This window comes from Heterocephalus glaber, unplaced genomic scaffold (assembly GCF_053883595.1).
Source record: "Heterocephalus glaber isolate CG9 unplaced genomic scaffold, H.glaber_assembly_v1.0 deba00000071, whole genome shotgun sequence".
NCBI lineage: Eukaryota > Metazoa > Chordata > Mammalia > Rodentia > Bathyergidae > Heterocephalus > Heterocephalus glaber.
Genome location: NW_028258137.1, coordinates 12,299,498 through 12,322,235, shown reverse-complemented (window position 1 = coordinate 12,322,235; position 22,738 = coordinate 12,299,498). Strand labels below are relative to the sequence as shown.

The 22,738-nt window shown below is 42.9% G+C and overlaps 1 protein-coding gene and 1 pseudogene across 2 annotated transcripts in view; both read left to right on the top strand.

Annotated features, from left to right (window-relative positions):
* The window catches only part of Pdpr (pyruvate dehydrogenase phosphatase regulatory subunit), a 50,781-nt gene that overhangs the window by 16,298 nt on the left and 11,745 nt on the right, over positions 1–22,738 (top strand). For both annotated transcript variants that reach the window (XM_004842858.4, XM_004842857.4), the window contains exons 2-9: positions 4,985–5,270; positions 10,654–10,787; positions 14,275–14,356; positions 14,449–14,612; positions 15,387–15,508; positions 16,311–16,428; positions 17,155–17,304; positions 18,914–19,106. In XM_004842858.4, the coding sequence (XP_004842915.2) occupies positions 5,047–5,270; positions 10,654–10,787; positions 14,275–14,356; positions 14,449–14,612; positions 15,387–15,508; positions 16,311–16,428; positions 17,155–17,304; positions 18,914–19,106 (1,187 nt within the window). In that variant the 5' untranslated portion in view covers positions 4,985–5,046. The remainder of the gene's footprint in view (positions 1–4,984; positions 5,271–10,653; positions 10,788–14,274; positions 14,357–14,448; positions 14,613–15,386; positions 15,509–16,310; positions 16,429–17,154; positions 17,305–18,913; positions 19,107–22,738) is intronic.
* Positions 15,097–15,300, top strand: LOC147830611 (U2 spliceosomal RNA; annotated as a pseudogene).

Here is a 22,738-nt window from a genome sequence, read left to right as displayed (position 1 = left end):
TTGAATTGGGTTTTTGGATTTGGGGGTCTGATTTTTTTCAGTTCTTTTTTTTTTTTTGGTACCGGGGATTGAACGCGGGTCATTGCGCTTGCACAGCGGGCAGTGAAACCACTGAGCTAAATCCCCAGCCCCTTTTTTTTTCAGTTCTTTATATATTCTAGATAGTAGTCCTTTGTCTAAGGTACGGCTTCTAAAAATTTTTTCCCACATTGTAGGTGTCTCTTAGTTCTATTGGTGGTTTCTCTTACAGTGCAGAAGCTTTTTAATGAGATCCCAGTTGTTGATTCTTTGTGCTAGTTTCCGTGCTACTGCGGTTTTGTTCATAACATCTTTTCCTATGCCAATGTCTTCAATAGTTCTGCCTAACTTATCTTCCAGCAAGTTTAGTGTTTCTGTCTTAATGTTTAGATCTTTAATCCACTTTGATCTTAGCTTAGTGCATGGTGATAGGTACGGGTCTAGTTTTAATCTTTGCCAGGTTGAAATTCAGTTTTTCCAACACCATTTATTAAAGAGGCTATCTTTCCTCCAGTGAGGGTGGTTGGCTTCTTTGTCAAAGATGAGGTGGCTGAGTATGTCTGGAGTTGTTTCCGCATCTTCTATTCTATTCCACTGATCCTTGTGTCTGTTTCTTTGCCAGTACCATGCTGTTATTATCACAGTAACTTTGTAGTATAGTTTCAAGTTGGGGATTGTGATACCCTCAGCCATGTCTCTGTTGGCTAGAATTGCTTTTGCTATTCTAGGTCTCTTCTGGTTCCAAATGAATTTTTGGATTATTTTCTATCATTCTATGAAGTATGTTGTTGGAATTTCAATTGACATTGCATTAAATCTATATAGTAGTTTTGGAAGTATGGCCATTTTCACTATATTGGTTCTTCCTACCCAGGAACAAGGGATGTCTTTCCGTTTTCTTATATCCTCTTTGATCTCCTTTTTTTAGAGTGCTGTAGTTTTCAGTGTAGAGGTCTTTTGCTTCCTTTGTTAGATTGATTCCTAGATATTTCCTTTTTGGGGGATGCTATTGTAAAAGGAATTGTTTCCCTAATTTCTCTGTCAGTTAGTCTGCTATTTGTGTATAATTTAGGTTGGAAGTTATTTTCTTTTAGGGGTTGAAATACTTCATGCCAGGGTCTCCTTGATTTGAGGGTTTGTGTTGAGAAGTCTGCGATGATTCTGATGGGCTTTCCTTTGTAGGTGATTTGTTTCTTTTCTCTAACTGCCTGTAGGATTTTGTTCTTCTGTTGGGTTTCTGGGATCTTGACTATTATATGTCTATGTGTAGATTTTTTTTTTATCATGGCTAGTTGGAGTTCTGTATGTCTCACTTATCTGTATGTCCAGTTCTCCACCTCTGTCTGGGAAGTTTTCTACTACTACTTTTGTGATCAGTTTTTTTATGTCAGCTGTACTTTCTCCTGTTTTTTCGTGGACTCCTATCAGTCTTATGTTATTCTTTGCATCATCTAGCAGCTGCTGGATTGATTTCTCGTGGTCCCTTACTGTTTTGAAAAGATCTCTCTTTTCATGATCCTTAACTGCGATCCTGTCTTCTATATCTGATATTCTATCTACAGAGTCCCTTAATCTGCTCTGCATGTCTTCAGTGGAGTTTTTAATCTCCTGAATATCTGTTTGAATCTGTTTCATGGATTCCATTTCTTTCTTATGTTTGTTGATCATGGTTTCCATTTCTTTCTTCTGCTGGGCATTCATGGCTTCCAGCATGTTTCTGAGCTCATCTGTTTTTTAAAATCTGTTTCTGTTCTAGAGCCTGTAATCATATCTTTCACTCTGCTCACCATCTCTGTAGTTATCTGGGAAATTATTTCCGTTCTGAATTTTTCTAGAGCCTCATTCATCTGTTTTGTTACTTCCTGTTGTATCAGTTAAGGGCGTACAGGTGGTTGATTATCAGACTTTTCCACCTCACTTCCTCCAGAATTTGCCTTTTGTGGGGTGGAAGTCTGAGTTTGTGCCTTACTTAAATGTCTTCTCATTTTTGTTTTTGGTACTGTCCTTGGTTTAATTCCTGGGTTGATATTTTGAAGTTGCTTATTGTAAGTATCTTTGTTGCTTGTATTTAGAACACTTATGGAATGATTGCTTCTCAGAGGTGACTTCCAGATATAGCTGGTCTTTAGGTTTTGAGTCTCTAATGGCTCTGAGGCTCATTTTCATTATACCAGGAAGGACAACTGATTAGATCAGTCACAACACCTTAGCCCAAATGATGCAATCAGCAACACAATAGCATCAAGTACCTCTTAGAAAATGACAATTTGTAGTACTTATTAATCTATCACCTTTAACTGTGTGAATTAAATCAAAATCAAGGACCAATCCAACATAATATTAATAATGAGTAGACTCTTCAGTATAGCAACTTTACCCTTCAGGATGGGGAGTTAGAAGGAGTTGGGGAGAGAGGAATAGGTAAATAGAAGAATAGGGGAAGGTTAGCAATGAGGCCAGAGGGCACAGGTGAGAGAGGGAAAGAGAAGAAAAGAAAGATAAAGAAGAAATATGAATTAGGGGAAGAACAGGAGCACAAAGGGAGATGAAGAACAATGTTGTGTGCAAGGGAGCCAGGCAGAAAAGAAAGGAAAAATAAAAATAAAAATTTTAAAAGAGTAGCAAAGAAGAAAAAATTTAAAATAAGAGCAAAAAAAATAGCAATTTTGAAAATAAAAAAAAGATAAAAATGAAGGGCCTCCTTCAGGGTATGTCTCTGCTGTCAAAATAGGCAATGTGGGCAGCAGTGTGCAGTTATAAGTCAATGAGTCTCTGTAAGCCAGTCAGAGACCTGTGAGATTCAGGCAGATTTCTGGCTGCAAGTCCCAAGTTGAGCTCCCTGTCCTCCTACAGGGTTGAACGCTGGAAAGTTTTACTGCAGGTTCCAGCTGCCTTTCCCCTGAAGATAGTCCATGTTCCGATGGGAGGTGATGATCCCTCCAACTTACCAAGCATGGTGGTCTGCTGGGCCTTTACTATGGAGATTCTCTTCACTTTTCCAGTGGGGTTCAGTTTTCATCAGGGAGCCTGAGAGAGCCCCTCTCTGTGTTGTTCACTTCTGCACCTCAGGACAATGGCCTTTATGCCCCCCTGTGCCTCTGTAGTGTGGATCCAAGTAGCTATACAGCCAAGAGGCTGGGGGGGCTGTTGTTGCAGGCATCCCCGTGCAGTCAAGCCGGAGGCTGGTGGGTGTGCTCGGGGGTCCTCACCCGCTTGGTCTCTGGCTTGGTCTCCTGCCCACTTGTTGATTGTTTGTGCTAGTTCCTGGGCAACTCAGGTTTTGTTCATGAAATCTTTTCCCACACCAATGTTTTCAAGAGTTCCACCTAACCTCTGTTCCAGCTGATTCAGTGTTTCTGTTTTAATATTTAGATCTTTAATCCATTTCGATTTTGGTTTAGTGCATGGTGAGAGATACAGGTCTAGTTTTTTTTTTTTTGTACTGGGGATTGAACTTGGGTCCTTGTGCTTGTGCAGCAGGCAGCGAAACCACTGAGCTAAATCCCCTGCCCTAGGTCTAGTTTTAATCTTTGACAAGTTGAAATACAATTTTTCCAGCACCATTTATTAAAGAGGCTATTTTTCCTCCAGTGAGGGTGTTTGGCTCCTTTGTCAAAGATGAGATGGCTGAGTGTGTCTAGAGTTGTTTCTGCAACTTCTAATCTGTTCCACTGTTCCTCAGGTCTGTTTCTTTGCCAGTACCATGCTGTTTGTATCATGTTAGCTTTGTAGTATAGTTTCAAGTTGGGGGTTGTGATACCCCTTGCCATGTCTCTGTTAACTAGAATTGCTTTTGCTATTCTGGGTCTCTTCTTGTTACAAATGAATTTTTGGATTGTTTTCTCAAGGTCCATGAAGTATGCTGCTGGGATTTCAATTGGGATTGCACTGAATCTATATAGCAGTTTTGGAAGTATGGCCATTTTCACTATATTGATCCTTCCTACCCAGGAGCAGGGGATGTCTTTCCATTTTCTGATATTGTCTTCAATCTCTCTTTTCAGAGTGCTATAGTTTTCAAAGAAGAGGTCTTTGATTTCATTAGGTTGATTCCTAGGTATTTCAGTTTTTTTGAATGCTATTGTGAAAGGAATTGTTTGCCCTATTTCTGTCTCAGTGAGTCTGTTGTTTGTGTAGAGGAAAGCTATTGACTTTTGTGTGTTGACCTTGTATCCAGCTACTCTATTGAATTTGCTTATTAAGTCTAGAAGACTTTTGGTGGAGTTCCTGGGGTCTTCTACATAGAGTATCATGTCATCTTCAAATAACGACAATTTTACTTCTTCATTCTTTTTATTTCTTTCTCTTGTCTAATTGCCGTGGCTCATGTTTCCAAAACTATATTGAACAGGAGTCGTGATTCCATCTCTCCAGCTTTGTCCTAGATTGTTTTCCCCTGACCATACTGGCTTCTTTCTGTTACTGGAATCATCTCAGAGGTTTTGCACTTGCTCATTCCTTTGTCTAAACATGAAATAGCTGATATAGCTGGTTCCTTCTCATCCTGTTCTATTCAAATGATACCTTATTGGAGGCCTTTCCTACCATTATATTTTATTTTTATTTATTTATTTTTTTGGTACTGGAGATCAAACTCGAGTCCTTGGCGCTTGCGAGGCAGGCCACAGAACCACTGAGCTGAATCTCCAGTCCCTACCATTATATTTTACCATTATATTTTAAATATGGCCCTAGTTACCCTTTACCTCATTAGCTTTATTTCCTTGTTTTATTTGTATATTGGTTGTCCCCCTCCTTTACACACACAAACACACTCTCAAACATAAATTTTATAAGGGCAGAGCACTTTTTTATTGTCACAAATGTATCTATACCTAGCAGTGTCTGAAATTCAGCAGGTCCTCAGATGTTTGTCAATGAACAGTTACTGTTCCTTGTTCCTTTTCTCATTAATCCTGTGCACTGAGTTAAACAGAATAAAATGTGTTTGGTTTTCTCTGTCTAGCTTGAATTCTTGGGATCTCCTTAGCTGAGTGAGAGCACATCTCCCAGCTGGTGACAGACGTGATGTTTCACCGGTTCCTGTCGATTATCCGAAGACAAAGAACCAGCCCAAGATGCCAGAACTGGTGCTTGGCAAGAAGCAGTGCGTCGGCTGCCGAGGCCCATTCTGTCACCCTGCCTGCCCAGGCCCAGGTGGTCATCTGTGGGGGTGGAATCATGGGCACATCCGTGGCCTATCACCTCTCCAGGATGGGGTGGAAGGACATCGTTCTTTTGGAGCAGGGCAGGTGAGGACCAAGCTGGACTTGGCTTGTGGCTGTGCTGCACTAATGGTATGGGACACCCTCATTCTCCTTTTTCTGCTAATGTCCCATCCATAACCAGTCTAAGGGTTGGTCAGTAGCATGAGAAGAATCGAGATGAAACGTCCTGTGCTTTGTTTAGGAATTGCCTAATGCTCATGTTTTGTGCCTTTTAGAGCTGTCAGATTTCAACAAATCAGTTTGTTTGTTTTGGTATTGGACATTGAATTCTGGACCTTTACACTGAGCTACGTCTCCAGCCCTTTTAAAATTATTTTTAAATTTTTGTTGTTGTTGTCCCAGGATCAAACTCAGGACCTTGTGCTTGTGAGGCAGGGCTAAATCCCTGGCCCTATTTTTTTTTTGGTATGGGGGATCAAACTCAGGTAGTTGTGCTTGTGAGACAGGTGGCGGAACCACTGAGCTAAATCCCCAGCCCCCTGGCCCTCTTTTTTAAATTTTGAGACAAAGTCTTGCTAAATCACAGTCAGAAAGTTGCCCAGGCTAGACTTGAACTTGTGATTTTTCTGGCTTCAGTCTCCCAGAATGTTGGGATTACAGCTCTGTGTCACCACACCTGGCTTGTTTTATTTTAAGGTAGTTACAGAGATTACAATAAATGTGTGTGTGGGGGTGGGTTTTTTTTGTGGTGCTGAGAATTAAAGGGCCCTGTTCATGCTGAGTAAGCACTTTATCACTGAGCTACACTCCCAGCCCCGCAGTGTGCACTCTTATCACAGTCCATCATGAAGTAATGTTATACCACCACACAGATAACGTTAGACAAACAAGAGCATAATTCCATTTACCCTCTTTTGTCCTTTATGCTCTTGTATATTTTACTTCTATGTATACTGTAAATCCCATAATAATTGGTATGTTTGCATTAAATATTGAGCAATATTTATTTATTTATTTATTTATTTATTTATTTATTTTGGTACCAGGGATTGAACTTGTGTCCTTGCGCTTGTGCAGCAGGTGGCAAAACCACTGAGCTAAATCCCTGGGCCTATTTATTTATTTTTTATTTTTTTGGTATCAGGGATCAAACTGCTGGGGTCCTTTCCCTTGTGCAGCAGGCTGTGAAACCACTGAGCTAAATCCCTGGCCCTCTATTTATTTTTAAGACAGGGTCTCACTATGTAGTCCAGGCTGGCCTGAAATGCACTATATATCCTTGGCAGTGAACTCTTGAGCCTCCTGCCTTTACCTTCCGAAAGCTGACATTACAGGCCTCTGACACCAGGCCCAATGAACAGTCTTTTTTAGTAATTTATTTTGAAATAATTTTGAATCCACAAAAAAACTGTAGGAACAATACGAAGAACTTCCACACCTCCTTTGCCCAGACCCCCAGTTGCCCACATGCTAATGCACCTGTTTTGGCACTCCTCCTCTTGCTTGTGCATGGGTAGAATACGTGTACACAGCCATGTGGGCATACACACCCTTTACGGTCAGTATTTTTCTGACAATTTGAGCACAAGCTGCAGACCTAATGCTCTAGCACTCTAAGAATTTCAGTGTATATTCTCAAAGAACAAGACTACCCTCCTACATAACTGCCACACAACTGTCAAGAAAATATGGTTATAGCTGGGCATGGTGGTACACACCTATAATCCCAGTATGTAATTCCAGTAGTCATGAGGCTGAGGCAGGAGGATCACAAGCTTAACTTCGACCTGGGCAATTTAGTGACTTAATGAGATCCTGTCTCAAAAAACACCTTGGCGTGGTGGCTCATGCCTGTAATCCCAGCACTTGGGAGTGGAGGCAGTAGAATTAGTGTGAGTTTAAGGCAAGCCTGGGTTACATAGTGAGTTCAAGATCCTGTCTCCAAAAGCCAAAAATAGGGCAGGGATTTAACTCAGTGGTTTCACCGCCTGCTGTGCAAGCGCAAGGACCTGAGTTCAATCCCCAGTACCAAAAACCAAAAAAAGAAACCCAAAAGGTAAAGGAGGTATTATTAATAAATGAACCAGAGCCGGGGATTTAGCTCAGTGGCACCACTCCTGCCTCAAAAGTACAAGGTCCTGAGTTCGATCCCTGTTACCAAAATAAAAATAAATGGACCAACATGTGTAAACAGAGACTATCATAGTCAAACTGAGATGCTTGATTGCTTACACCTATGTAGTTTCCCTTTGGAGATAACTTTAGCTTCCAGTTTTGCTCAGGAGAGTCTGTTTTTATGCCTTTTCAGGGTAAAACAGGCCCTATGCAGTGACTAGTGTAGAAGTGTGCAGTGCGGGGCTAGAAACAGAAGTGATGATTTAAATTGTTTTCTGTTATATTTGTGTAGCATTAGCGAACTGCTTTACTGTTGCAAACGAATCTTATTTTATTAATCTGTAAATGTTAACTGCCTTTTTGTATAGTCTCTCTGCCAAGCCTTCAGTTTCTCATTTGCTCAAGACATTTTATTGCTTTTTGAGATGGGGTCTTGCCATCTAGTAAACTTGAACTCTGTAACCTATGCTGGCCTCAAACTCAGTCATCCTGTCTCAGCCCAAGTGCTGGGATTACAGGTGTGTTGGCCATGCCTAGCTTGCTGAAGACATTTTAAAGATCTGGCTGAATATGGGACACTTTCTATTCTTAGTACAGGATTTTGGGAGAGCTGAATGCTGTCATAAATTAAGATGGGGCTGGGGATTTAGCTTAGTGGTTGCTGCCTGCCTCAAGAAAAGTGCAAAGTCCCAAGTTCCATCCCAGTTCCAAAATAATAACAATAATAAAATAAGATAAAGATGCTTTTCTGAACTGGGCGTGGTGCTGCACGCCTAAAATCCCAGAACTCTGGGAGGTTAAGGCAGGAGGATCACGGTCTGGGCAATTTAAGGACTTTGTGAGACTCCTTCTCAAAAAAGAAACGGAGTGGGGGCTGGGAATGTAGCTCAGTGTGAAGGCTCTTGCTTCCCCAGTACTGAGAGAAAGAGGAAAAAAAAGAAAACACCTAGGGAGCTCAGTGGCAAAGAATAGCCCCATTCCTCTCTCAGAAATATCCCCCTTTTTCTGATCTTTTACTTTTCGTGCTCTTTTTCATATTAACACTTTCTCTTGCTCTTGGACCTACAAAAATAGAAGCACCATTTGTACGTAGATTATCTGTTCTGGGGAAGTTTCCCATGTTGTGCAACGTGAGTAGGTTTTCATAATGTTTCCTTGATTTCCAAGTCTTTTTTTTTTTTTTTTGAGACAGGGTCTCACTGTATAGTTCAGGCTGGCCTCAAATTTAAGGCAGTCCTTTTGCCTCAGCCTCCCAAGTGCTCGGATCACAGGTGTGTGCTACTACATCTGGCTCAAAGTCTTTCTCTTTGTCAAATCCTTTTGAATTTTTTTCCCTTCAGTGCTAGGGATTGAACCTAGGCCTTTGTGCATGCTAGGCAAATGCTCTATCACTGTGCTGCATCTCCAGCTCTTTTTTATTTATGTATATTTTTAAAATTTTGAGACAGGATCTTGCTAAGTTGCCCAGGCTGGCTTCAAACTTTCATTCCTCCTGCCTCCACCTCCAGAGGAGCTGGGATTGCACCCAGCTTGAAATTTTTAAAAATGATCAGGCATGTTCTGTCTGTAGAAACTGTTAACTTGTTTCAGTGTAAATATTAAGTGGGAAACACTAGGGAGATTCATTTTCAGGTTTAATTTGTTGATCTAATATATAATACCATAGACCTGACCTAACAGACTCTGTGCGCCTAATGCTTAAAAATAATTATACATTGACAGTGGCTTGTGAAATAGTTTCCGCATCCCTTTAACAATCATTGTTCCTCTTCTCTGTCACCACAACTCTCCCTCTCATAGGGTGGTTCGGAATATTATCTGCACATTAGAGTTACCTGGGGAGCTCAGAACACATTCAAATTCCCAGAACAAACCAGAATGTCTGGAGGCGAGGCCCTGCGTCAGTATGTTCAGAGGCTTCCCAAGGGACTCTAAGGTACACCCCAGGCTGAGAGCCACCGTCAGGGCTGCTGAATGGGTGCTGTCCTGGCAGAGATGAGAATTCCCTTCCCAGGCACAGCTCTGCACAGTGGCCATGCATTAGTTAGATGGTAGAAACATTTGTCTTTTTTTTTTTTTCCAGTACTGGAGATTGAACCTAGAGCCTTATGCATTCTAGGCCAGGACTCTACTGAGCTACATACCTAGCCCTTTTGTTTTGTTTTTGTTTTTGTTTTAAGAATTTTACAGTATTTGTCTCTGGCTTGCTCTCCTCCTGCCTCACCCTCCTGTGTAGCTGGGATTACAGGCTTGTGCAACTTCCCCCAAGGAAATGTTTGTCTTTCTTTAGGGAGCTGATAATCTGACACAGGAAGCAGAGCTGTTAAGAATAAACTCATTAAAGTTCAGTAGTAGAAGCACCAATGGAGGTGGTAGCTTGTTGAGGGCTAAGTAATTTGGAGGAAATGACCTGCTTACCAGCCACCCAGCTTACCTGATGTGTAGGTGCTTTGCAAAGCTAGGTGTTTGGGCTCAAGCATTACTGGGGCTTTCTGTGTTCTGTTGCCTACCATAAATTGGAGAACATTTTTTCAGTTTAAATTTTATTTTTGGATAGGTAATACATTTACATGATTCAGAATTAAAAATATGTAGAGAATGTAGAGGGGAAAAAAATCTTCCCATTCTTGACTTCTGACTACAAGTTTCCCACCCTAGAAGGCAAGTTAAGTTCCAAGTACATTCCCTACATAAACAGTATAAACAGATACATATTGGTCAGCATATATATGTGTATATGGGTATTCATTTATTTTCCCCTTTTTTATATAAGTTGTAACAGACTTTAAACACTGTTTTTCAGTTTGCTTTTTTCATTATGATTATCCCATATTGGTGTATAAGGAGCTGTCTCTTTTTTTGCTGTATACATGATCTCCAAAATTTTATCAGTACAACCTCAGTGCACATTTAAGTTTCTTTCTTTGTGTTTTTCTTTTTTTTTTTTTTGGTGCCAAGGATTGAACTTGGGACCCTGAGCTTGTGGGCAGGCGCAGGAACCACTGAGCTAAATTCCCGGCCCTCTTTGTGTCTTTTTCTCTCTCTTTTTGTCTTTCTTCCTCCCTCCCACTTTCCCTCTTCTTTTTTTTTTTTGGTACTGGGGATCCAACTCGGACCTTGTGCTTGTGCTTGCGCAGCAGGGGGGGAAGCCATTGAGCTAAATCCCCAGCCCCTTCCCTCCTTTTCTTTTGGGTGTGGTTCTGCAAGTTGAACCCAGGCTTTGTGCATGCTAAGTAAATGAACTATGTCCCCAGGCCTGTTTCCATCTTTTGATATTACAGATAATACTGTAATGAACTTGTATTCACAGATACCTGAGTCTACCTAATAGCATTTTGCACCCAACCTGCAGGCTGGCCGCTGGCTCTACCAGGTTCTGTGCTGGCATCCTGAGCACTGCCAGGCACTTGACCATCGAGCAGAAGATGGCCGACTATTCAAACAAACTCTACGAACAGCTAGAGCAAGAAACAGGGATCCAAACAGGTAAGCAAGTGATTTGCTGTCTACTGCTCCACCTGACCCCAGACTATTAGTATTTGTGGTATCTTGGGCTGGGGATTTAGCTCAGTGGTTCCACTGCCTGCCTCGCAAGCACAAGGTCCTGAGTTCGATCCCTAGTACCAAAAAAAAAAAAAAGAAAGAAAAAAATCTGTTTACGGTATCTGGTCTTACACCAGGTTTGCCTGTGATTTGGTCCCTGCGACTTGGGTTTTAGTCCAGACTCTGCCACCAGCCAGGGTATTACCATGGAAAAATCACACAGGTTGCTGAGCTGTCTTCTGTTTCCTTATCTCTAAAATGGGGGGATTACAGTCAATGTCTCAGATTTTTTTTAGAGCCTGTATCCTTTTTTTTTTTTTCTTAGTGCTGGGGATTGAACCTAGAGCCTTCAGATCCTGTAATTCTTGGACCATTTCCTGTGTATTTTACTTTAAGTATAGAAAATGGCAACACTTGGCTCCTAAACAAAGAGAAGAATTTAAGTTCAGGTGTTTGACAGTTAAGTCATAGTTTAACCCATTGAACTTCCAATTACTATTATAAAGCACAGACATATGTTTCTTATTATCTGTATAATTAGACTGTTGTATTTTTCTGCAATTTAAGATTTCTATAGTAAACTGGCTAAATATCCAAATTCCTAAACATCGAAGCTTGCTTTGAGGGAATTTCTCCTTCCATGGTAAAACATAAACACTCAGAGTGGAAGTTAATGTAAAATTTGTCTTACTTTGTATTCTGGAATTGACAAAAGGTGGAGAGAGATTCTCATGTGACCCAAGGTTCCTGCTGGTCATGTGGTCATAGGAAGTCCCATCTCCATAGTTCCTGGCTGGGCTTGGATGTCCTCCATTCCCCTAGGACCCCGTGCTACTTCTGTCTTCTACATCTCCGCCTTGGTGTCCTTGAGTCCGGTGCCAGTGGGGCCCCCTTTGTTGCAGCGGGAGCTCCCACCACCAGCCGGGCCGAAGCAGCAGGCTTGGAGGGCGTGCTCTCAGGAGGCGTGGGTGGTGGCTTGGCCTTGGTCCACATGATGTTCCATCTGGGTCACCCGCTGGCCGGGCTGGTGGCGTCGATGGGGAGGCGCCGAGGCCGGGGCACCCACATTGCTACGTCCAGGGAAGGAGCAGGAGCGGCAGAAGCTCCAGCTGCACCACAGAAGCTCCAGCTGCGCCACGGGCCTGAGGGCACCTTTCTGTGTAATTGGAAAGGGAATTGCTAAAAGCTAAATAGCACTGCAGTAAGAACTGTTTCAAGAACAGGATGCTAATCAGTGTGCACACCTGTAATCCCAGCACTCGTGGGCTGAGGTAGGATTGTTGTGAGTTTGAGACCAACCTGGGCTACACAGCGAGTTCAAGGCCAATCTGAACCTAGTGAGACCCTGTCTCAAAAAATAATAACAAGGTGGAAAGAAGGTCTGTCATTTTGTCTCAAGGTGATGGATTAACCAGATGCCAGAGCCACACCCTCCTGCTTTCTCAGCTAATGAAACCACCTTGCATTGCCTCACCCTCCTCCCTGCCCTCTGGTGGTGGCATCAGACGACTCCCTTCAGTGTCAGTGAACTTGGTCTCACTTCCTCTTGAGACAGGGGCTCTGGAGGAAACTTAGTAAGAGTGGTTCTGCTGTGTTGTCTGAGGCTTTGAGGAAGATGCCTGCTGCACACTGGGCAGGTGGGGAATAGTCCCTTTCAGTTAGATTGAGTTTGATGGCAACAGGCTGCTTCAGTTATTACATCAACCAGGCTTTGAGCTGGCAGAGTCCACAGAATGGCCTAGAAATGGAGCAGCCGACTTCCGGTCTGCTAGTTCATAATTAGTGTTTTGCTGAGCTTGCCATTACCATTTGGCTCCATTTCCAGAGTCCAGGTCCTAGGCTTCTTCTTAGACTAGCCTGGTGTTAGTTCTGGGTCACAGCCTAGAACCCTTGATTTGTCCTGACTGTTTTTGATACCTGTGGGACAGTGGGAAGTGGGGATGGGGAACAGTTAGGAAGTCTGGCGAGGGGGTGTAAAGCTATTAGCCATGTCTATCACCCCCATTGTAGTACCACTGACTCAGAGCCCGGGTCTTCAGTGACAGAGCGTTCTGGTAACCAGCGCTGCTGTGCACCTCTGTGCACAACCATGAGAATTGTTACTACCTTTTTGTGTGAGTGTGTGGTACTGATGATTGAACACAGGACCTTTGCACATTACCAGTCATAACACATAGGCGGTGGTAATTACCTCTGTAATTGTTGACAGGGACCAGAGAATAGCTCCTGAATCCTTTTCTGTTGTAAAGTAAAACTCATAGCGTGGTTAGTGCACAGATCCCAGGCCAAGGCCATTGCTGAGGCTGGTAGATCTACTATTTCTCAAAACCAGGGTCTAAGATTCAGTTCCTTCGAACTGGGACCTAGTCATGTCAGTGAAGGGCATATTTATCTGCAGATTTCAAAAGAAATTACTTAAATTATCCTGACTATACTTCTGTTTTAAAGCTATCTGATGGATTCATTTTCTTCACAAGAACTAAGACCCATTAGATTTTAGGATTGCCATTGACCTAAGTGTAATAATGGTCATATATCAGGACTGTCAGTTCAAACAGCAGAAACCTGCTCTGGCTAACAGGTAAAAAGGAGCCTGTTGGGAGCCTGATGGGCACCTGTGGAGTTGTGCGGGAAGCAGCGCGACACCCATGATGTGGGGACACTGCTGCCCCCGACGTGAGACCCCCAGTAACCCGCTCACTGGCTCAGGGCCAAGTGTGCTGGCAGGGGTCCAGCTGGCTGAGCTGAGGTCACAGGCTTGTCGTTTTGCTGTGCTGGGAAAAGGAGGAGGCTTGGCCTTCTGATAAATAATATTAGAAGTGGCTTTTGCCAAGGGTTAAACTCCCTCTAAGACTAGAGGCAGAAAGGGGAACTTGCTTAAAAGGAGCGAGGATGGGTTCTAGGTCCCATCTCTACCTCCCAGATATTTTTTAGCCAGTATGCCAGTAGGGTTGCTGTGAGTTTGAGGCCACCCTGGGCTACATAGTGAGGTTTGTTTTTTTTGATACCAGGGATCGAACATGGGTCCTTGTGCTTGCACAGAAGGCAGTGAAACCATTGAGCTAAATCCCTGGGCCCATAGTGAGTTAAAAAAAAAAAAGGGCCGGGGATTTAGCTCAGTGGTGCTGTCACCTGCCTCACAAGCGCTAGGTCCTGAGTTCTATCCCCGCTACCAAAAAACCCCAACAACAAATATTTTTTTAGTCGTGATATCATTCACCTTCATTATGAGTGATTTTTATGTACACTGGAGTCTCATTTGATTTTTGCAAAAATATGAGCTGAGAATGTTTATGTATCTGGTGTAAATTTCCACTAGAAGCTTGGAGGAAGCTGACTTTCATGCCCAGGATTCACAGCAGGTCTAACCTGTAATCTAGTGGGCCCAGTATATCTTAATCTGGTCTTAGTTCTGTGATTTTTCTTACAGGTTACATAAGGACAGGCTCGGTCTTTCTGGCCCAAACACAGGACCGGCTGATCTCCTTGAAGCGCATCAACTCAAGACTGAAGTACGTAAGAGGCTAGACAAGTCTTGACTTTACCAAAGTGAATTCTGCCAAAGGGCCCATGCATGTCATTGTCCCCTTGTGTTCTGTGGCAGTGTTATAGGCATCCCTTCTGAGATCATCTCCCCCAAGAAGGTGGCTGAACTGCACCCTTTCCTCAACGTGCACGACCTGGTGGGGGCCATGCACGTTCCTGAGGATGCGGTGGTATCCTCCGCCGATGTGGCCCTGGCCCTGGCAAGTGCTGCCTCCCAGAATGGTGAGCGGGGTTTTGCGTTTCCCTAACATGGATTTGGGAGGAAGAAGTTATTTAAGAAAATGTCTGCAGTACACAATGACATCAACTCAAATTGAAGAAACTATCCTCATTAGGCTATGCAGCTTCCTGTTTTTGAATACTGGATCTCCCAATTTTTTTTTTTTTTTTTTGGTACGGGGATCGAACTCGGGTCCTTGTGCTTGTGGAGACCAATTTTTAAATATAGTATCTGTTAACAAGCATTTTTTCTCATGGACACATTTTTTGGGAACTGCTTTTAGGGCTGATTAATGTATCTCAGATTAATGTAACCATCTCCTAGGGCTCGAGATACTGCAGGGTTAAAACATACCTTGACATCATGCCCAAGAGTTGGAATGAATGAGGGGAAACTTATTAGTGGCCAAAGTGTCACATACTTTGGATAAACTGATTCATGAAGTAGACAGATTAGGTTAGGAACCCCTGTTTAAACTCTCTTCCTATCGCTTCTTGGCCTTTTGGCTAAGATCAAGTGTAAACTCTCTTCCTTCTGTTCTCTATTTGAGGATCTCAGAATTTACTGTATATTAGCCTGTTCTTAAGTTAACATGCTCTTTTCAGTCTTGGGCAGTACTTATTTGTATCGTGTCAGGACATGATTCCTAGGAGGTTTTGTTTTTGAAGTTAAAACACTAACCTACTTCTTTAGTATTTCTTTGGGTAGAGAATGTGCTGCAGATGTCTTAATTCTGGACAGCAGATGATGTACCAACTCTCTTTACCTTGGGACAGGTGTTCAGATTTATGACCGAACAAGTGTTCTTCATGTAATGGTCAAAAAAGGTCAAGTTACTGGTGTGGAGACAGATAAAGGACAGATTGAGTGCCAGTATTTTGTCAACTGTGCTGGTCAGGTAGGTTAACAGCAGTACCGGGTTTTTGGTTTTTCTATTTAACTTGGATTTTTTTGATGTCTTTTTTTTTTCCTTTTTAAAAAATATCTCCAGTGTGAGGGATTTAACTCAGTGGAATCGCTGCCTGCCTCACAAACACAAGGTCCTGGGTTTGATCCCCGGTACCAAAAAAAAAAAACATCTTCAGTTCTGGGGATTGAACCCAGGGATCACTGAGCTATATATCCCCATAACCTCAAACTTTTGATCCTCTTGCCTCAGCCTCCCATGTAGCTGGGATTTCAGGTGTGCATCACCACTCCTGGCCTTTTGTGTCTTTTCTGTGGTTTTATAGTTCATTCTAAACCTAGCAGATAACATACTAGGCTATTTTATTGTGTCAGGACCATAGGTTCAGCTTCCAGAATACTAAGCTGCTTCAACTTTTGGAACAGATTGGTCCCTTTCTTTCACTCCATAGTCTTAAGGTAACCTAGAAAATGGTTTTTTTGCTATGTGAAGTTCATTTAATGATTGGTATTTGAGGCTTGTAGTTGAAAGCCTGTGATTTATTAAAAGGGTCTCCTTTGACTGGCTTGTCAGTCTGTCTTCCTTTGAGTAAAGTCATTTTTAGAGTTTAAAAAGTGTTGTTCCCCAACCAAATACTTAACTAAGTAAAGCAGGCTGAATCTGAGCTTCTCACACTGCCACTGTAGCAAAAGCACACAGAAGCCACTTGAAATTAACCTCTTTTCAAGAGGCTGACCTTGCTCATTTGTGTTTGTGTTCTTCTCCCACCCCCAATCACTCTGTCCATTTGTAGTGGGCATACGAGCTGGGTCTGTCCAACGAGGAGCCGGTTAGTATCCCGTTACATGCCTGTGAACACTTCTACCTTCTGACTCGCCCCTTGGAGACCCCTCTGCAGAACAACACACCAAGTGAGGACTTGTACTTTTTTACAATCCTATCTCCTTGCTAGTATCCTGTCCTCTGAAAAGGAAGACTTTCTACTAAGGACAGATCGTGCCTGAAAGAGTCTTTTCTGGAGTATGTTACAGGGCAGTAGGCCCCATTCTAACTTTTCTGTGATAATTCTCTATGAAAGGATGGCCCAAGCAGGCATACCACTAAGCAGTTTTTTGCTTTTGTTTTTTGCCAGCTTAATTTTAGTTCCAAACAGGTCATTGAGACTATTTGGGATATAAATTTGAGTTTTTAACTTGATGCTATCAGGTGTAGAAATGTTGTAGGTAAAGCATAAACTTGGGTAGTTGAGTGGCTCCCAGTGCTGGAGGAGAGGGTCATGATGTCGTGTGGAAGGTCTTACACCTCCAGGGGTCTCTGTGGTCCCCCTGCCTGTGAGACTCACTTGGCACAGTGGCAGTCATGCAGTTCAGGAGTGAGGGCTTGGAAAAGCATCCCGTTCCTGATGAGGGTAAGGACAGTCAGAGAACCTGTCTCCTCTGTAAACCTGTGTGGGATGACCCACCCGTGGGCCTCCAAAGGTGTGTGAAAGCTAACGGTGCCTGTGTGGATCGGATGCCATTTCATTAGTAGCTGTTCATGGGTGTTGTGTTTTGTTTCTGTCCATTTGGAAAGCTGGTTGCCTCTAAATCATTGTTTTTCTCTTGTACCTCCACTCCCTTGTCATTTCTTGTCCTCAGCTATCGTGGACCCTGATGGAAGAATTTATATTCGGAACTGGCAGGGTGGCATCTTGTCTGGGGGCTTTGAGAAGAACCCGAAACCTATTTTTACCGAGGGCAAGAACCAGCTGGAAATTCAGAATCTGCAGGAAGACTGGGATCACTTTGGTATGTGAAGTAGATCATCTGGGGATGGCGGTACATCCCTGTAATTCCAGCACTCAGGAAGGTGAGGGAGGAAGATTGCTGTGAGTTCAAGGCCAGCCTGGGCTGCATAGTGAGTTCAAGGCCAATCTGAATTGCATAGTGAGACCCTATCTCAAAAAAACAGTAATGCCTTCTGTTTGTTCAGATGTTATATTTTTCAAAGGATTTTCACGAATAGTTCGATTTATAACAACTGTTAGGTATAAAAGGAGTTTCAGAGGGCAGTCTACAAAAGAAATGAACAAAAAGGAAAAGGGGGACAGTGTACAGAGTTTGCCTGGTCTTGGCTTTTCATTTATTTACCTAAAAATCATTGCTAGAACTCTAGGCTTGAAAGAGACCTTTTTTCAGGTAGGACTTTGTATTAAAGAACTTTTTAAAAGAAAGGATTGTTTGATAATGTGGTCCTTTATTAAATTTTAAAATAATTTGATTCATTGAATAATTAACATAGTCACATGGATCCAAGTTCTAAAGATATGAGAGCCTCTGATGAATTTCCCTCTGTCCGTGATGGACTTTTTTTTTCTTCTGCAGTGCTGGGAATCAAACATAGGCTTAATGCACACTAGGTGAGGGACATGACATTCCTCACCCTGTGGACTTTTTTTTTTTTTTTTTTTTGGTGCCGGGGATCGAACTCAGATCCTTACGCTTGCGCAGCAGGCAGTGGAACCACTGAGCCAAATCCCCAGCCCCTAGCCTGTGGACTTTTTAAAAATAATCTTGGGCTGGGAATTTAGCTCAGTGGCACAGCGCCTGCCTCGAAAGCACAAGGTCCTGAGTTTGATCCCTGGTACCAAAAAATAATAATAATCTTGAGGAAAAAATAAAACTACTTTTGGGAGATTTCAGAATTTCATACTAGAAGGAGTGGAGTGATCAGAACTTTCCCTCCCATGCTGCCCATCCAGCACCCACCAGACAGCTCCAGCCTGATTCATCTATTGTCACTGTCCCACAGGATTATGGCCAGATGACAAATTTACTCTTCATAGGGGGGCTCTGTCTTTTGTAACTATTCTAACAGGGAAACGTTGCTTTTTTTTTTTCTTTTGTACTGGAGGTTGAACCTAGGGCCTTCACACTGAGCTACATCCCCAGCCCTTTATTGTTTTTTTTTGTTTTGTTTTGAGACAGTGTTACTAAATTGTCCAGGCTGGGCTCCAACTTGCATATCCCTGCCTCAGCCTCCCAGAATGCTTGGATTACAAGTGTGCATCACCATACCTGGCTGAAAACATTGTTTTTCATTAAAAGTTCCCCAAATGCTATGTAAAGAGCCTTTCCATTCCTGCTGAAGTCCTTTGATATTACTGTCTCTACCCCCATGTATTACTTGCTAGCCTGTATCACCTTTCCTTTCCACATATTTTTCTCAGTCTTTATGCTAAGCATTGTGCAGATGTGTTCTGCAATTTCACCAAGCTTTCTTCTTTTGATAAAAGGCCCAACTGGGTCTTAGAAAAATTCCTTCCAGGAGACTTTCTGAGAGGAGGATAAGGGCTTGGAACAAGTTTCTAAACTCCCTAAAGCTGAGGGCTGTGTTGGGTTTGTTCTCGTCATTCAGAGCCCCTACTGAGTTCCCTCCTGCGTCGGATGCCAGAACTGGAGATGCTGGAGATCCTGAAGCTGGTGAACTGTCCCGAGACCTTCACGCCAGACATGAGGTGCATCATGGGCGAGTCCCCTGTGGTCCGTGGCTACTTTGTCCTGGCAGGGATGAACTCGGCCGGCCTGTCCTTTGGTGGAGGGGCTGGGAAGTAAGTCTTCTCACAGTGTCAGCTCTGAGCTTCTGCCCTGCTAGGATTACCTCTTGTTAGTACCTTGTGTAATATATTTAATCTACATGTTAATAATAAGGTATATAGTTTATAATAATGATGATATATATCAAATAATTTGGGTTGTTTCTTTCAAAGGAGTCACCATGAGAAGTTCTCCCTGCACTCCAGAAGTGTCACTCTGGAACCTGTTTTGAGACTCCTCTTTTGGAGTCAGCCATAGAGCCCGTGTTCTTTCATTAACAGTGTTGGTCCTTTGAGTATATATTTAAGTTTAGAAGTAGCCAAGTGTGGGGAATGAGGTTGGCAGTCAAGCTGGGTAATATGCTTTTATTTAAAATTTATGTACTAATAAAAATGAAATAAGCCAGTCACCAAGGGCTGCAAATACTGTGGAATTCCATGCGTGTGAGATCCCTAGAATGGTCACATTCCTAGAGACAAAACTCAGCAGTAGCTGCCAGGAGATGAGGGACTGAGGAGTCACTGTAAACAGGTACAGAGTTTCAGTTCTGGAAGTGATGGTGGTGATGGTTACACAGCCATGTATACTTAATGCCACCGAACAGCAGCCTGAACAATAGATAATGTTTATATGTATAATCGATCCTCGAACAATTTGGGGTTTAGGGGTGACAATGCTTGCACATAGTTGAAAATCCACTTAGGACATAGATACATACATATTGCTTTAGCCATACTGAGGATTAAACCCAGGGCCTTGGCCCTGAGCTACATCCTCAGCCATTTTTAGTTTTTATTTTTTTCAGACAAGTTCTCACTAAATGCCCATACTGGCCTCAAATTTATGCTTACAAGTGTGCACCACAGTGCCAGGCTTGTAGATTTTTATTAGAAATTAAAAATGAAGTTCTGAAAAATTTCAACCTGACCAGGTACAAAACAATTTAAAAACCTTTAAAGGTATAGTGCAAAAGGACAGACTTTTAAAAAAACCCATGTTAGGGGATCGGGGATTTAGCTCAGTGGTTCTGCCACCTGCCTCGCAACCGCAAGGTCCCAAGTTCGATCCCTGGCACGCCCCCCCCCCCCAAAAAAAGGTGCAAGGTCTCAAGTTCAATCCCTGGTACCAAAAAAACCCCTAAAAACCCTTGTTAGGGCCGGGGATGTAGCTCAGTGACGCCTCGTCTGTCTGGCAAGTGCAAGGTCCAGAGTTCAATTCCTGGTACCGAAGCGGGGGAGGCCCATGTTGTTGTTAACTAGGAGATGTATTTAGGTAAAATAACAATTCCGTGCTGCAGAGATAATGCAAATAGTTATAGTTGTCTGGTCACTGGGCAAAAAGGAAGCACTTCAGGTCTTCCATTTTGATCTTGTGTTCGTTCTGTATTTGTTTCTTGTTGGGTGGCGGATGATGGAGAAGGTAAAATGGCATTTACTCAGCCCTGCCCTGCTCAGCCTTGAAAACCCTCAGCTTCTCAGCTGGTGGACTGGCTGCTTTTGCCTCTTTGCCATCTTATGGTTTGGGGTTTTCTGAGCACCTGCATGGGTAGTTGAGGTGGCTGCTGATCTCAGGTCTCCTCTCCTTGACTATCTTTATTCTCTTCTTTGCTGTCCTGTATGCTGACTATGGCAAGGAGGGACCCTGCAGAATTGTGGTCTGTAATCCTATATATCCTGCCTCGTTGGTCTGCCTTGTTCCCTGAATGCTGCTCATTAGCACCCTGTACCACCTGGCCCTGGACAGCGGGGCTGGCAGACTGTGGTCCACACCTTTTGTCCATCTCTAGAGTGCTCCCAAATCCCCATCTGTTCCTCACGCCTCTGTTCTGCCATGAATAGCATCTAAGATGGCTCTGGTCTGCTTCGTACTTCCTGTGTTGAGCCTGAAGTCCCCCCAACCACACTCCATTTGCTACCTCTGTCCCTTTTTCTCCTTCCACATCAAACTCTCCAGCCTCTCAATCTCCTACACTGGGAAGGGACTTCCTGGGGTTCTTTAGGGCAGGTTAGGCTCAAAATACATCTTTCTTGTGTCAGTCTGTTGAATCTGTTGATGAAACCATATCCACTTCTTACATTGAAGCATTTTACTGTTACTTTTCTGGGGTGATCTTTTTGTACCTACCTGCCAGCACCCCCTTGAGGCCACCAGGCACCACTCCCAGCACAGCTTGGTATGGGCAGAGCTGAGGGTGAACCCCTGCTGGGACGTGGCCTCCTGTTCTTGGTGTGATGGTGGTGACAGTCTGCTGTGGCTGCGGCAGTGGCAGCTTCTCCTGGGCGGTGGTCGCTGGCCCAGCACCCAGAGCAGGTTGCTGAGTACACTGGGCTCTGCTCCCAGTCGAATTCCTTGTGTAACATTTGGTTCCCCAAAAGTTAACTACTCATAGCCTGGTGTTGACCAGAAGCCTTACTGACAATGTAAACCGTCAGTTAACACTTTTTGCGTGTTACATGTAAATAGTAAAAAGTGCAAGAGAACTAGGAGATAGCTTTTTTTTTTTTTTTTTGTACCGGGGATCGAACCCAGGACCTTGTGCTTGCAAGGCAGACACTGGAACCACTGAGCTAAATCCCTGGCCTGGAGATATTTTTACTGTGGTTCTAGGTACTCTGGGTACTTACAAGAGATGAGTAGCATCTCATTATTATTATTTTTTTTTTTTTTTGGTATCGGGGATTGAACCCAGGACCTTGTGCTTGTGAGGCAAGTGGTGGAACCACTGAGCTAAATCCCTGGCCCATCTCGTGATGTTTTAAGTGGATATTCCCAACACTTGTGCTCACGCCAGTAGTACAGGACAATGCTATGAAATTATCACACTGTTAGTGAAGTGGATCTATGCAGTTACAGTTTAATACTACATCTTTATGTTTGTTTACATTTCTCTTGACTGCAAATGGCACCATGTATGACCTGTTTAGGAGTGTAAATATTGACAATTTTTAACTTTAGTAATAGATTTGTATCTATTTTGTGGTAGTAAATGATAAAACAGACATATATAATGCATTCATGACATATCTTTTTTTTATTAATTTTTTCAATATATCTAGATTACGTGGTTCTTCAGGGAGTTTTATCAAATAGTTTGTAAAGTCTGCCCCCCCCAAAAAAATCTGCACATAAGTGGACCTGTGCAATTTAAACCTGTGTTGTTCAGGGATCAACTGTATTTTTATCATAATTAAAAAAATTTTTTTGAGTAAGGCCAGTTTTCTTGAGTGAACAGCTCTTGCAGAACAGCTCTGAAAAGTCACAGTAGCTAATGAGAACATATGGAGTGGGGGGTGTGATCAGATAACAGCATGTCCCAGGTGACCCCAACATCTGGTGTGTAAATTAAAGCACACATGTATGTGTGGTCTTGTTTCTTCATAGATGTGGCTTATGTCTTAAACACTTTCTGGGAACCTGATTAGCGCTAAAATCCTCCTAGTGGTTCTGTGATTGTAGTACTTGGATCCCTGTTTGTTTATTCCTGAAAAAAATCTGTGACCGGGCCGGGGATTTAGCTCAGTGGTTCCGCCACTTGCCTCGCAAGCACAAGGACCCAAGTTCGATTCCTGGTACCAAAAAAAAATAAAATAAAAGTAAAAAATCTGTGACAACATAAGCAATTTTGATTCCACTGGTTATTTTTCCA